Consider the following 14,176-nt stretch of genomic DNA (forward strand, 5'->3'; position numbering starts at 1 on the left):
AACAGTGAGTCCCCTTAGATTCTTGGTCCATGGATCACCCGAAGAGTTTCGCCGCCTACACCTAAGACACGGGGTAATATTACAAGAGGAAAGGTCTAGGGCGTGGTTTTCCTTCGGGGAATCACGAAGCGGACAGGTTTCTGTCCACATATTCTCTGTCAACGTGAATACGTTCTTGATATGGGAAATGTCCCGAAGGCGAATATAATGCGGACACTAAATAGACGGACAACGAAACTTCGTGAGATATTTTGCGTGTTGTTTACCGGTTGGGGACGTTTCTAAGTCGCGACTGACCGCTACTCTGAGATATATCTTTTTGGAATCTGTGTCAACTTCTATCGTGTCAGATCGCAGACATAAAGAGTGAATTGTTTGAAGAAGAGTCATATTACTGTTGCGGAAAAACTGCGGGCGCTTGGTTTTATATTTCGCATTTTTTATTTCTAAACTTACTCTGTATATCTTTATTGTATGTTTTATAAAATGGCGGTACCGATGTATGAAAGATAAATTTAGCGCCCCCATTATTTTCTTTACATTGTAAGAAATGTAGGCCCAAAGCTTTCTCTGTTTCCATTATTTATTTCCAACGGATATACCTAGAAACTGTAATTCCTTCCCCTTTCTTAAAGGCGAAGTTATTTTCCAGAAAATCAAACCTTATCGAGCAATTGATAAAGCGAGCTGCGAGATGGAAATATCAATGGAATTTCAGTACTCCAACAAGCGGTAAATAATAATAATAATAATCAGCTAGCAGGGCCGGATTAAGACTTTATGGGGCCCTAGGCCCAAGTTAATTTTGGTGCCCCTTTCAATAGCGAGCGAAGCGAGCTAGGCGCTTCCTCAATTTATAATTGAGAAATGGAAGGAAAATTCATTTTGCTGCCAGATTTAGTATGCAGTCAGGGGCTAGATGGAAGTCCGTCAGATAATGTGAAAATCAAACGTTTTTGGTTCATAGGGGTGGACGCATTTACTAAAATTACTCCGGAAAATATTTTGTGAAAAGCAAATGATTAAAGTTTTGTACTTTTATTTTTTTCAAACCTTCTTGGTGCCCCTTGTAGGCTTGGTGCCCTAGGAGTCATCAAGCGACTTATAATGCCTTTAAACAGGTGGCCGGGTTACAATGCGTAGTAGGGTGGCGGCAAGCCACGCGAGCCAACAGCTCCCTACACTAACTATTACCGTTAACTTCAACAAGTTTTTATGGAAGGGGAAACCGAATATCTCGCGGTAGATAGAAAACAAACCAAATACCCGATTTGAGTACAGTTTTGCGCAATTTATAACAAAACACTATTTGCACGGGATTCATTTCCTCATTGGATTATCATTAGTCGTTCTATACAACTTTACGCAAACACTTGCCTATTAAAATGACATTTAAGAGTTTTCAGTCCAAAATATACTAAATTAAATCCATTTGTAATTGATATAAAATTGGTAAACCAATTTCCTAAACAATTTAAAAATCGCCCAAAAATGTCAGTGCTCAAGGAATTGTAGAAATGTAAGCATAATTTTGTCATTACCGAAAATATTATTTATATTGAACTCATATGTCAAATTTATTATTTAGACAGCTGATTTTGAACCTAAAACGGATCGAAGCAACTAAGAACCAAATACATACTACTTATTTAAGTGCTCTGTTGAGTGTAAGGGAAATAGAAATGTCTTTTTAAAATTATAAATATTAATATATTTATATGTAATATGTTAAAATGTTAAATTTAAATAATAATTATTTGTAATTATATGTAAATTCTATATAAATATGAAGATTTATATATTAATTATATACTAAATATTTAAAATAATTAATAAAAAAATATAATAATAAATATAATATAATAAAATAAAATAAAAAATTATATGAATTTTCAATCCGATACGATTCTTTGTAAGAGTAGTAGTGGTATTATTGACCCACAGATGGCGACTATGACATAATCCTCAATTAAACTCTGCTGTCGGGAGAATGACTATGTTGAGACTATACGCAGGCATCATGATTGAATTTTCCCCCGGGCACGAGAGGCGGGGGAAGGTAAAACGTCACCGACGTGTACTTCAATCGCGTCGGAGGACGTCAGTTTGAGGGAATCAATAAGATACTGAGTTGATTTGATTTTTGTTAGGGTGAAAGAGCTTAATTGAAGGAGGATTGGGAGCAACACCAAACATCGTCTCAACATAGTCAGTACCTGTTACCTGTATGTTTGTTCTCAGATGCGTTATTACGTTCTTGCTTACAAACTTTCGACAGAGAAGAACAAATTGACCTAATTTTCGTCAATAGATAATTAAAGTCTAAAGATTTTTGGCAGTCCTTCAAATAAACTCACTCCGGTATAAGACTAAAACTAAACTATCCCGCGATTAAAATGTGGCGCGTGTTTACGAGGTAATGTTCCTCGAACTAAATTCCGATCTACTCGTTCGTCCACTTTTTCATCAGTTTCGATCATATTTGAAAATTTAATTTTACTTCACACTTCAGTTAGCTATCCCAGTTATAATTACGGACATGGCGGGGCCGGCAAATGGTTTCTGAATTCGAAAAGAATCGCCACTCTACTCGCTTAGTTACAGCTGGTCTAATTTGCGCCGATATTTTTCTTATTAATTGTTATATCGAACGATCGAGACTTGAGGTATAGTCAAGGTTATCTTTACAGCCTGAGGTAATGAGTGTTTGGGTTTTTAGATATGGACGCCGAAAGGTGTTTTCGAGCACTTATCAGATTTAATTGAGGCTACTTTTCAATTAATGTCCGACGTGCGCCTGTGGGACATAAGTATTTTCCGGTATTTTCGAAGCTCGGTTGAATATAATAATTTAATCCCGCAATGGTTGAATGAATACGATTAAAACCGATAATACCCTTGTTTTCAGTTGCTAAATTAATTCAGTTCTATTGTGGTTTTTGAAGATTAGTTTTAACCCTTATTTAACATAATAGTTTTAGGCTTTTCCTTAAAGGGCAACGCAGGTGGCCATGCAGAGGGGTATCTTATAGATAAAAAGAACGACTGCGCATGCGCTATCTGCCATAGCCTTTCTCTCTGTAAAAAAAGCAGAACCATATTTGCCGCATTTATTTTGTATCAATGCGCCTGTCGCGATTCTTATACGATAGCTAAATCCATTCATTCTTTAGTCGCAAAAATGGCCGAGGAAAGTGAAGTTTTCGAGTTTACCGACCAATAGGATCCTTTATACAAAACCAATAATAAAACAAAGATAAATATTCTGTCAGGGTATAATGATTGGGAAATTGGTTATAGGGCCAAGTGTGTCCAAGGCCTAATGTTTCAACCTCCATAATTGAAAATATTCAATTGGCTAATAATTTTTACCAAAACATTGATAAATCGAAAATATCAACGTCAAACTCTCGGAAACTAACTCACAAGGAGACTACCCGAGGTGGTTATCTCCGATTTGGTTCAAACTCGGGTGGTAAGTAGACCTTCATATAACTTGAAAATCCCTAAAAGGGTGGACAAGAATGGGCTTTCGTTTTGCCATGGCAACCAAAAATGTTTTTCGCAACTTAAAAACTGATTTTCTCTATAAAAATTAACATGGGAAAATCGAAGATTTTAAAGGTCCCCCCTAACAATATTTTTCAAAAAATTAAAAAAGGTTCATCAATTAGATACATATTTAAGATCATGGCTAAATCTGGTACATTTGGACCAATATACGTCAATTTTGGTAAATATTAGTAAATATACATATATTGGGTAAATACGAGTAATCAGTTTTTAAGTTGTGTAAAACATTTTTGGTTGCCATGGCAAAACTAAAGTCCATTCTTGTCCACCCTTTTAGGGATTTTCAAGTTACACGAAGGTCTACTTACCACCCGAGTTTGAACCAAATTGGAGATAAACACCTCGGGTAATGTCCTTGTCAGTTCTTTTCTCCATAATAAATAAATTAAGCTAAGCCTAAAATCTTGGGTTCGCCAAGAAAATGGAAAAACTTGCGAATGAGAGCGAAATTACACCACGTGGCTACACCAAGGAGAATAAGTTTTCCGCGTGGTTTAAAATCCTCCTTGGAAAACCAACTTACGACTTGTAGAAGAAAACATAGTTCCAAATCAAGCGCCCGCCTACATGGCCACTTGCGTTGCCCTTTAAAGACCGAAGTTTCGCGTGTGAAGCGCTTCTTCGGGGCTACTTAATTAATAGGTAAGAATATAATTAAAAAAATAGGCTATGAAGAAGAATGGCTCAAAAACCAACGACCATGCTTTTGTGGCAAAAGATTTGGGCCCCTTCTGAGGATATGCACCTCCTATAAGGATCATTTTACACAATTCGATTTCATTACTTTTAAAGTACCTATGGGAACACCAGTACGTGTACTCTAATTCCATCTACGGTGGTCTATTTGAATAATTTTATTCTTTGGCCTTATGTCTTTGAGACCTTGGAATTCTCTATAGCGCCTTGTGTAAATGTTATACTTTATAGAAGGTTGATAAAAAAACCGTTCGAGACGATTTTTCCCTTTTTGTTTTGAACGGAATGTATATGGTAGCTTACTACGCTAGCTAGTGGAGAAGTAGAGTTAAATTAATTTAGCGCCCCGTTATTTGGGAGAAAGAGGGTTGTCATTCGCGTAACCTTGGAACCCCTTGATTGTGAAAGAGAGAGAAACGGGAAAAATCTGTTGCGATTGATTAAGAGTTGACGGCTTGTCACTTATTACATGTCTATATACTGATTACTTTAAAACTTGTTCATTTGCATTTCGTTATCTCTCAGTGAACTTAGTAGTTATAAAGCATTTTGCTCTCTTCTTCGAGTTCTAGGATTTCCATAGATAATATGGAAGAGGAATAGCTACTCTAGTTTTGGCAATACTTTAAAATCTCTAAGTTTTAAAGCTTGTCGTTTAAGGGAGGTACCACCTTGGATTAACAATAGTAGTGCCTACCTGGATATATCACTTGGAAGAAACCTGACAAGCAAATGACTTTTGCGACAGCAGCGCCGCTTCGGCGAAAATAACGGAAAATTTCCGAAACTCCCGTAACACGTAGGCTTCTACAAGGCAGAACCCGTAACAAACACTTAGGAAATGCGCGCGGAACGCTAGAGTGATATATCCAGGTAGACACTACTATTGTCAATCCAAGGTACCACCGGTTAATATACTGTATATTTCAAAGGACAAGGCTTAAGTTAATAGGCCTAAAATAACGCGAGACGCTAAATCCTCTTTTACATTTTCTATGACAGGACCTTTCTGGGACCCCTTCCCACTTTCTTCATCAGACTCGAGGAGAACCATTAAAGGGAATAGAACCTCCAACGCGTTCTTTATGGAAGACCCCATCAATTTCCTTTATTCCCTTCACAATCAGCGATTATCAGCGCCACAGGTGTGAAAAGCCATGGGAGGCAGCGGACAATATTGGAACTCTTGGAGGGCGACAGAAATACCAGAGGTTATATTCCCTTTAAAGACCTGGAAACAAGCGTTTCTTCATAACCCCAATGACCTAGTCACCATTTCTGCTATCTGCCATATCATGAAAATTACTGAAACAATGAGCAAAATTAATTTCGGAATAAAACTATGGCGATTTTATTGAACAATTCATTTTAAATACAATATCACATCAACAGGAGGAATTGGCTCAACAATATATTGCTGTTTTTTACTAGAATCCTATTACCCTATACATTATTACATAAATTTAGACAACATCTGACTTTTATAACATACAATTAATGAAAAGGTAACATGTGTAATAAAATGATCAACACAGTCCTTATCAGTAAAATTCTGACTATTATAACATATAATACATGAAAATGTAACATCAGTCTATAAAATAACCCACTCAATCCTTATCAGTGATTGGTAAAAGTTTTCCTTTTTTACTATTATTTTAGTCTTAAATAAAAGCATTTTATTTTGATTTCACGCTTGCATTATGAGTATAAAAACAAATGGAATGGAAAATATGACAATAAAATAGAAAAATTATAGAAGATGATTACAAACTTATAAAAAATATAACGTTTATTATTGGATATAAATTAAATAATCAATAAAAAATTAAATATTTTAAAAATTAAAATATTTAAATTGACTTGTCATCTACATTATTGATAAAATTAATAATATCCATATAAATGAAAAAAAATTAATCTCAAACATTACGAATGTAAAAAATAATTTTAATAACTAAAATAATTTTAACTTTAAATTATAATCATAATCAGCACAATGTCATGAAATTTATTAACTATTTACAGTTTACGTTTAAGTAAAGGCCTTCCTATTATAAGTCTGACAATTTAAAAAGGAACCCTGATTATCGTGTGGACTAGTGTTTAACATTATATTTATATTTAGACTCCAAAAAATTTTAATTTTTCTAAGCTTCTGATTTAAAATGTAACCTTACAAAAATAAACAAAGCAGTGGCTAGTTAACCTTCTTTTTACCCTCCTCAATTTCCCTTCTCTCGTTAACATCCATAATTCCAACATTAAGGCAAGCTACTGTTAAATGTAAAAGGCTAATCAGAGTTTTTACCAAAGCGATTGGGGCGCATAAAATGCAGATCATCTTGAATATTCCGACTCCTAGTATTGGAACTGCAAAACAAATAGGTTTTAAATATTTATATTAAGGAAAATAAGTGTTTCTAGTGAATTACTTGTTGGTCCGCATGTGAAATTAGCCAAATAAAGCATTCCATAGAAGAGTTCATTTCCAGCACACATAAAGAATAAGACTTTCTGTAATGGATAACAAGATTAATACAATCAGATTTTTAAATGTTTAGATATTTTCAGAAGAAAATAGGGGAAGTACGTATCTGTAGCTTTGAGCCATAGAAGTCGTCGTGTGATCCACGAAAATGCCTTTTTACGCATAATAAACCAAACTGAAAAAGTAGTTCCACTTTTGTTTTGATTCAACTCGGCTATAAACGACGAAAGCAAATACGCCTTAGCTCAATTAGCAGAGAATGAGAAGGACATTATGTTACAATTGTTCTATTTAAGAAAAATTGATTTTTTAAACGATGTATTCATCCGCGATTTCCCGCCAAACCGTTTTGGCGCGAAAATTCGTGAAAAGTGACGCCTTTCCAAAGCTGACTAGAAGCGTACTTCCCCCTATTTTCTTCTGATATTTTATATTACTCTGTTTGTGTAGTAAATTCGCATAACAGGATGATCTGAGGGGTCAATGAACTTGTGGGTGCCCTTGCCTTGCATTAATGACCTGTACCACAAAAAATTATTCACAAAAATAATAATCACTCATAATATGAGATAAACTAACGTTTGACAATAAATCCAATGGCTGGCAATGTCGATTATCATGCTCATTTGGAATAGAAACATGTAATTCGGGTAAAGAAAGGAAAGATTGACGAGTAAGCACATGGTCGCGCATCTGTCTGTTAATTGGTCTAGAAGGGCTCCAAATTTGGTAGCTACAAATAAGGAATAAATTTTTTTCACTACTATCAGAAGAGACTGCAATCTGAAATTTACATTGATTTAGCCATCTTGCGGCGTAACCATCAAATGCATCGAGTAGTCCACTTAGTAAATAGCAAAAAGTTGCAGTGGCATAGTCAGTTGGCATGTAATAGAATGATATTAACGCTAATATGATTCTTGCATAACCTAGAAAAAATGGCAATTATTCGTAGAATATCAGAACTTCGGTTAATTTAAAAATTACCTATTAAATTTGGAACAAACAAAAAGATGTTTTCGGTTGACTCGTCCATATTTGCAATTTTTCTTCGGAAATTTTAATTTGATAAAGTTATAAGCCTTAAGACCCTCGGTCTGTCCGAAACCCTTCAAGTGACCAGTTAAAGGCAATTTTTACTCACAACCATAGAAACAAGTTCCTCGCAACAATTTTACTTCCACATTGTTCTAGCAACTAACATATACGTAATTCTCTATGTGTTCAAATGTTGTGTATCTTATACCGTTGTGATTTAATAAGCGTATTAGAAAAATTTCACACATCCAATCGTATAATAGTTATCGATGTCGTCATTGAGAGGTCACGGTTTTAGGTCATTTCCTTAAATTTTCCCATTGTGTAACGCATTTATTAACAAATGAATATTTTTTACGGTTTAAATTCTTAAAAAAAGAACATGAATGATTTTAAATAAGCATCATTTCAGTATGTATTATGTTTTCAAACATTACCATTATGTTCAGAGTATATATTCGAATTGCGAAGCCAGGTTTTTGACATCGGGCCTTGGTCTACGTCAATAGATTTTTATCATTTTAGGACTTTGTCGAAAACAAAAGGCTCGCAACTCGGGATGGAAGACCATTCTTATACATAGAGTTTTTGCTTATGTAATGAAACTATTTATAGGGTTTTGACTATTTAGAGTAATTCAGAGTAGGCTAAATTTGCTTTGACCTCCCATTATGGAAATTATATGTTATAGCTAATTCCTTTGATATTTCTTGAATTCATGATTTGATTGATTCATTGCATTAAAGGCATACTCTGTAAACTACTCTTAGTTTGCTTGAGGGAAATGACTGGCCAATAGTGAGAAAGATTCGAAACATTATCAGTATTCTGTTGATTGAAATGAATTCTTTCATATTGAATTAAATTATGAAAGTAAACACTACGTTCTACATTCTCGTTGTTTTCTTTGCTACTGGTATGTTCTGATATAAATTGGAAAATATAGATTTATTAATTAATGAGAGGTGGTTCTTTAAATTTTTTAAAGTTTGCAAGTCATTTTAGAGTCGTATTTGGGAAAATACTTTTGTTTGAATGCCTCTTCCTACAGATGCAGAGAGGATGTCGGAGTATCAGTGGTATGGTTTCTTTAAGTGATAAATGATAAAAATTTAAGCAGCCTAATATTTATTTCTTTATCAGGGCTTATGCGTTGGTTGACTCTTCCCGTGTCTCAACATTTTTAATATCCATATTACTTATTGTTTATGGAAGCTTTAGGTAGTTGACTTTTATTTAGAGATTTGGTTGACCCTTTAATTTCAACCTCTGTTTGACTTTGAAGGTCTTTAAACATGGAACAAGAAGCTAATCAACGTGAGAAAGAAAAAAATGCTCAAATGATGGAAAATGGTACATGTACTGATATTTGGTTTGCATTACAGCAGTTGAACTATTACTTAAAAATGTTTGATCATTTTAGGCATTCAAACATTAGACACAGTTCAGGCTCTATGTCTTCCTCTCGGTGCCTCTGTTTCTCTTCTCGTGATGTTCTTCTTTTTTGACTCAATGCAGCTCCTTTTTGCAGTTTGCACCGCTGGTGAGCCCCTACTTTCCATATTTACTGTTATTGATCTGTTTCTTAATATTATGTAAATTTTGTAGTAATAGCTACAGTTGCTTTGGCATTCCTTTTGTTACCTATGTGTCAATACATGATTCGGCCTTGTTCTGATGGCCATAAGTATGTTTTAATTTATCTATTGTTAAGCCAATGGTTAGTTTCAATTGGAATGTATAATTTTTACAGAATATCCTTTGGCATATGTGGAAGGTACACAGCTGCTGAGATAGTTTCATTTTCTCTTTCAATTACCATTGTCTGTGTTTGGGTTTTAACTGGGCACTGGCTACTAATGGATGGTCAGTTTCATTTCTGATCTTATCAACTTAATTGATCAGTTTTAAAGTTATACATTAATGCATTGCAGCAATGGGAATGGGCCTGTGTGTGGCTTTCATTGCATTCGTCCGATTGCCAAGTTTAAAGGTCTCAACTTTGTTATTGACTGGACTACTTATTTACGATGTTTTTTGGGTATGTTTTCTTGTGTCAAAATATTTTACGTCAATATTGGGTCTAAACATGTGGTCCTTCTGCTTTAAGGTATTTTTCTCATCGTATATTTTCAATGCTAATGTGATGGTAAAAGTTGCAACGAGATCAGCGGAAAATCCTGTGGGATTAGTGGCCAAGAAACTCCATATAGGAGGAATTGTTAGGGAAGCTCCAAAATTATCTTTGCCAGGAAAATTAGTTTTCCCAAGGTAATACTAGCTTTTGGTCTTTGTGCCGCCTTAGCTGAAAATTGTGTTTATTGAAATAATCAAGAGCTGATATTCAAATTAAGCTTTGCCAAAGTTTTAATTTGAAAATCAGTGTAGATTAGTGTTAGGCTTTATGACGCTATAATATTTTACTGAAATGTTCTCAGTATGCGTAGCTCTGGTCATTTTTCCATGCTGGGACTTGGTGACATAGTAAGATAATTTTAATTATTTTTTAATGATATACAGGGTGTTCTCTAAATGGTGGTAGGACCGAGTATCTATGGGTTCTACAGATTATTTTGAGACGAAAATGTTCTGTCATTTTTCCGATTTAGGCCACCATTTCGAAGTTACGAAACGATTGATTTATGGACGACCAATTAATTTAACATTACGTTTTAATACCTTAACGTAAATTAGCCGTTTCATTCATAGACATCGGTATGCGGCCGAAATAAAAAATCTTTCTCGGCGAACGCAACTTTTTATAATGAATAAAATATTCACGCGCTCACTACAAAAACATTTTGTTGGGACGCGAATGCGCTATTTTGTCGTTACCATGGTGATTATTTATTTCTTCTAGGAAATAAGTGAAAATAAACTATTAAAAAATCAAATCAGATAATCGCCATGTTAACAAATAATAGCACATTCGTGTCCCAACAAAATGATTTTGTTGCAAGTTTTTTTTATTTCGGCCGCGTGCCGATGTCTATGAATGAAACAGCTGATTTACATAAAACTTCGAAATGGTGGCCTAAATCGGAAACTTTCCATAGAACATTTTTGTCTTAAAAAAATTGTAGAACCCGTAGACACTCGGTCCTACCACCATTTAGGGAACACCGTGTATAATTAATTGAAATTGAAATAAAACTTTACGCTCCTTTAGGTAATGCCTGGCCTGCTACTCTGCTTTGTGCTCCGCTACGATGCGCACAAAAAATCTCTTGTCAACTCAGCGGAGACTGGGGTGCCCCCACCTAATAATCTTAATAAAATTTCCTACTTTCATTGTTCCCTTATAGGATATTTCCTTGGTTAGTACATGGCAACCCTGCTCATTAACAGTTAATTTTTTGCTAAATTGATTGTCTCTGTTAGGTCTTCTGACTGCCACAGTATCATCGGAGGTGTTTAAAGCGGCACAACCTGCATTACTCTACCTTGTTCCATTTACGCTACTTCCACTTTTTACTATGGCGTATCTAAAGGTATATACACGTTTTAGGTTTTTTTGTTTAGTTAAGTAACAAATATGCAGTTGTATTGACTTTGTAGCAGATGGAGGAGGGGAATATTATTAGTTGGACCATAAGTAACATAATAACCATAAGTATGACACTTCTTAATCTCCCAACCCTAATTTTGTTTATGATGATCTGTTTTGCAAATTATCACATTAATCATTACATGGCTAATAATGGAAAACTCGTTATGTGCTGTTAAGTCTTCAATAATGTCCACGTATTCCTTGCCACCATCCTTTTTCCCCCGCAGCTGGCCAAGGCTTATTAAAAATTGTAATGCTTTCAATAACAATAATGTTTAATTTAGAAAAATAAATTGAATCAGAATATAAAATTTATATATTTCCAACACATTTGTTTATGAAGGTAGTTTTTTTTATTTGCAACCTGAACTCGTTTTTTCTTGCGTTAATCTGACAGTAATTTTGACAACAAAGCGTTGGGTGTGGCAAGTTTCCTCTTTCGAAACTTTTCATTATCCTTTTGCTCCATGACCGGCATCAACTGAAATTGTTTAGCGTCCTAGTTATGCATATTTGGTTACTTATGGTTGCACTCTAATAACCTAACTCTGTATTTGACATTGATGGAGATTTTATGGAAACACCTACTGAGAATAATAATTTTTAATACAATTGACAATTACCTTAGGGTGACTTGCGGCGTATGTGGAGTGAGCCGTTCATTTCGATACCACAATCAAAGCACGAGAATGTGTGACTGATGATTTTGTAAATGTTTTAAAGACCAAATGGAAAAACCTATTCAGTACAATAATTTTAAAAGAAATATCCCAAATAATGGTTGTTAATACGAGCAAATTTTCTCTCCCCTTCCCATTTCAATCTCCCCTCGTTCGATTTTTAATTTTGCGAGTGTTTGTGCGGTGCGATCCAACGACTTTTTTCTTGTTAGTAAATTTTGGAATGAACTCGGGCAGCTAGTTAAAACGATTTTATTCATCATCATCCGGTTATCATACTTCATCCGTTCTTCCTTTTTAATCTCCGAGATCGCAGTACATGTACCAGTATTACGTTGTTTACCATTGTATAAGAAAATACTTTTATTAACTGACAACTACAACGTACGTGTAGTGTGTTAAGTTCAGACTGCTTTCTCGCTAAAGAAACTGCGTTAAAGCTAACCAATCGTACATATAATATAGGCTCCTACGCGAATCGTCCTAGGTCTGTACCAGTCGCTGTTAAGAGTTGTAGTTTTACTTACATAAAACCATAATCCTGTGATAGATATGGGGTCAAAATGATCCCCATCCCACTGCCTCGTTTTGTGCAATGAATTTTTTCTTTGAATATCGCAACACTGGTAATAGGTAACAATTTTTAGTTCTTTAACTACTTTATTTTTTATATAATTTTATTTAAAAATTAAGTTACAAGCTTCAATTATGATTTATTAAAATCATTTTTGTGTTAATGTTTACAAATTATCAGTGGAAAATTCCTCATTTCTAAATTAATAAAATGAAGACTTGGGTGAAAAATTTAGAAAAAAATAAACCACTTGGTCTTAAAATGGTGGTGAAGTTGAACAAAAAAATTATTAAACCAAAGACCAACTAAACATCCATAGCTAAATCATAATATGAAATGGATATTATTCACTATGTTGTCTGATTTGGTATCCATTAATATTTAAATTTTAAACACTGACTCGTTATTAGTGTTAAGTCAGTACTGAGATTAATTAATCTATAGATTATTCACTTGGACAATGAGCTTATCCTAATTTAATTATTAAGCCCAAATGTTTTGTTATAATATAGACTTAGTAAGGCAAATGTACGAAAGAATATATAGGTTTTTTTTAACTTGGTTTATTAGTTTCTCAAGGTTTCAAGATCTCTGTGCGTATTAAAATTATCTTTCTGGTACAGGCCTAGAGAATACCTTTTTCATAAGAAAAATGCACTTATTGTATATTAGTATGACTCGCACGTTTTAATTTATTTTATTTTTTGGTAGATATTATTAAATTAGCCTTCCTTATTTGCTAGGAAGGCGTTGATATGTATATATTTAACGTGCATAGTGGCTACTGAGATTTTTTTAGATTTTGTGTATTATGTGGGTATATTTAAGTAAATAGTATAGCGGTATTGTACAATTTGCTACAATAATAATATACTTTTTTAAATGGCTCTTATTTTTTGTGTACAGAATTATATTATAGACCTACATAATTGTATAAAATGTATACTCTAGATATATTCGATTGTTTGGATATTAAAAAACTTTGGTTCGTATACATTTTATTTCAATATTTAATAAGAAAAAGAATTTATTAGCAATTTCTTTTCATATTTAACAAAAAATAAGGTTCAATCCTGTAATGATGTGGAACAATACATTGAAAATAAATCTTTGACAAAAAAATAATTTAGACGAATATATTGAAACTTAAGTAATTTATAAAAAAAAAATTTTGACAGCCTAAAGGCTAGTTCCCACTTAGCGAAAAATGCAGTTTTCGCGAAGCGAATTGACGCATGCGAGTGAAATTTAGCGAAGCTCAAAGCTACGACGAAAATTAAATTCGTCGAGAAAGTCTCGAAAATTCAAGTGGGAACTTGGCTTTAATTTGATTATGATAGGCGCTTTCGCAAATCGCGTTCAATCTGACTATCTGCTTCAATATGTTTGTAGCAATCTTATACCTATTATCATAAGTAATATAATCAGTCATAAGTATGCCTCTGTATAACATTTCCATAGAAGAAATTTCAATGAGAACTGGTTTCACACGGAACATACATAGTTACAATGAGCGGACCCCAAAATACAAATTTTATTATAATCCTTGTGCTATTGTAAAGGTTACCATGGAA

General features: G+C 34.0%; 2 protein-coding genes across 5 annotated transcripts; one reads left to right on the forward strand and one right to left on the reverse strand.

The window, feature by feature from the left end:
• Positions 1 to 5,638: 5,638 nt before the first annotated feature.
• On the reverse strand, positions 5,639 to 7,901 carry Pis (phosphatidylinositol synthase). The gene is made up of 6 exons (XM_090162500.1): positions 7,748 to 7,901; positions 7,555 to 7,689; positions 7,340 to 7,493; positions 7,198 to 7,279; positions 6,705 to 6,786; positions 5,639 to 6,642 (listed from the first exon to the last, which is right to left on the reverse strand). The coding sequence occupies exons 1-6, from the start codon at positions 7,794 to 7,796 to the stop codon at positions 6,470 to 6,472; spliced, it is 675 nt and encodes a 224-aa protein (XP_090018626.1). The 5' UTR covers positions 7,797 to 7,901; the 3' UTR covers positions 5,639 to 6,469.
• Positions 7,902 to 8,063: 162 nt separating this feature from the next.
• Positions 8,064 to 13,546, forward strand: SppL (signal peptide peptidase-like protein). 4 transcript variants are annotated; one of them, XM_090162499.1, is made up of 15 exons: positions 8,064 to 8,209; positions 8,569 to 8,714; positions 8,787 to 8,877; positions 8,942 to 9,019; positions 9,084 to 9,157; positions 9,222 to 9,341; positions 9,407 to 9,485; positions 9,552 to 9,664; positions 9,733 to 9,839; positions 9,909 to 10,069; positions 10,246 to 10,282; positions 10,968 to 11,115; positions 11,180 to 11,289; positions 11,977 to 12,781; positions 12,838 to 13,546. In XM_090162499.1, the coding sequence occupies exons 3-14, from the start codon at positions 8,834 to 8,836 to the stop codon at positions 12,043 to 12,045; spliced, it is 1,140 nt and encodes a 379-aa protein (XP_090018625.1). In that variant the 5' UTR covers positions 8,064 to 8,209; positions 8,569 to 8,714; positions 8,787 to 8,833; the 3' UTR covers positions 12,046 to 12,781; positions 12,838 to 13,546. The 4 variants fall into 4 exon arrangements, with proteins under 4 accessions (XP_090018625.1, XP_090018623.1, XP_090018624.1 ...); XM_090162497.1 differs by having other exon boundaries at positions 10,237 to 10,282; positions 12,838 to 13,545; XM_090162498.1 differs by having other exon boundaries at positions 9,084 to 9,151; positions 10,237 to 10,282; positions 12,838 to 13,545.
• Positions 13,547 to 14,176: the final 630 nt, after the last annotated feature.

This window comes from Leiobunum rupestre, chromosome 11 (genome assembly GCF_980474605.1).
Source record: "Leiobunum rupestre chromosome 11, qqLeiRupe1.1.hap1, whole genome shotgun sequence".
NCBI lineage: Eukaryota > Metazoa > Arthropoda > Arachnida > Opiliones > Sclerosomatidae > Leiobunum > Leiobunum rupestre.

What these genes read in the sequence shown, in the direction of transcription:
- Pis (XM_090162500.1), bottom strand. Translation starts at nt 7,796, where the DNA reads ATGGACGAGTCAACCGAAAACATCTTTTTGTTTGTTCCAAATTTAATA. An exon ending in CATTGGATTTATTGTCAAAC is followed by an intron (nt 7,280 to 7,339) that starts GTTAGTTTATCT and finishes TTTGTGGTACAG; the next exon opens with GTCATTAATGCAAGGCAAGG. An exon ending in GAATTTACTACACAAACAGA is followed by an intron (nt 6,787 to 7,197) that starts GTAATATAAAAT and finishes TATCCATTACAG; the next exon opens with AAAGTCTTATTCTTTATGTG.
- SppL (XM_090162496.1), top strand. Translation starts at nt 8,834, where the DNA reads ATGCCTCTTCCTACAGATGCAGAGAGGATGTCGGAGTATCAGTG. An exon ending in ATTGTTTATGGAAGCTTTAG is followed by an intron (nt 9,020 to 9,083) that starts GTAGTTGACTTT and finishes TTGACTTTGAAG; the next exon opens with GTCTTTAAACATGGAACAAG. An exon ending in AATGATGGAAAATGGTACAT is followed by an intron (nt 9,158 to 9,221) that starts GTACTGATATTT and finishes TGATCATTTTAG; the next exon opens with GCATTCAAACATTAGACACA.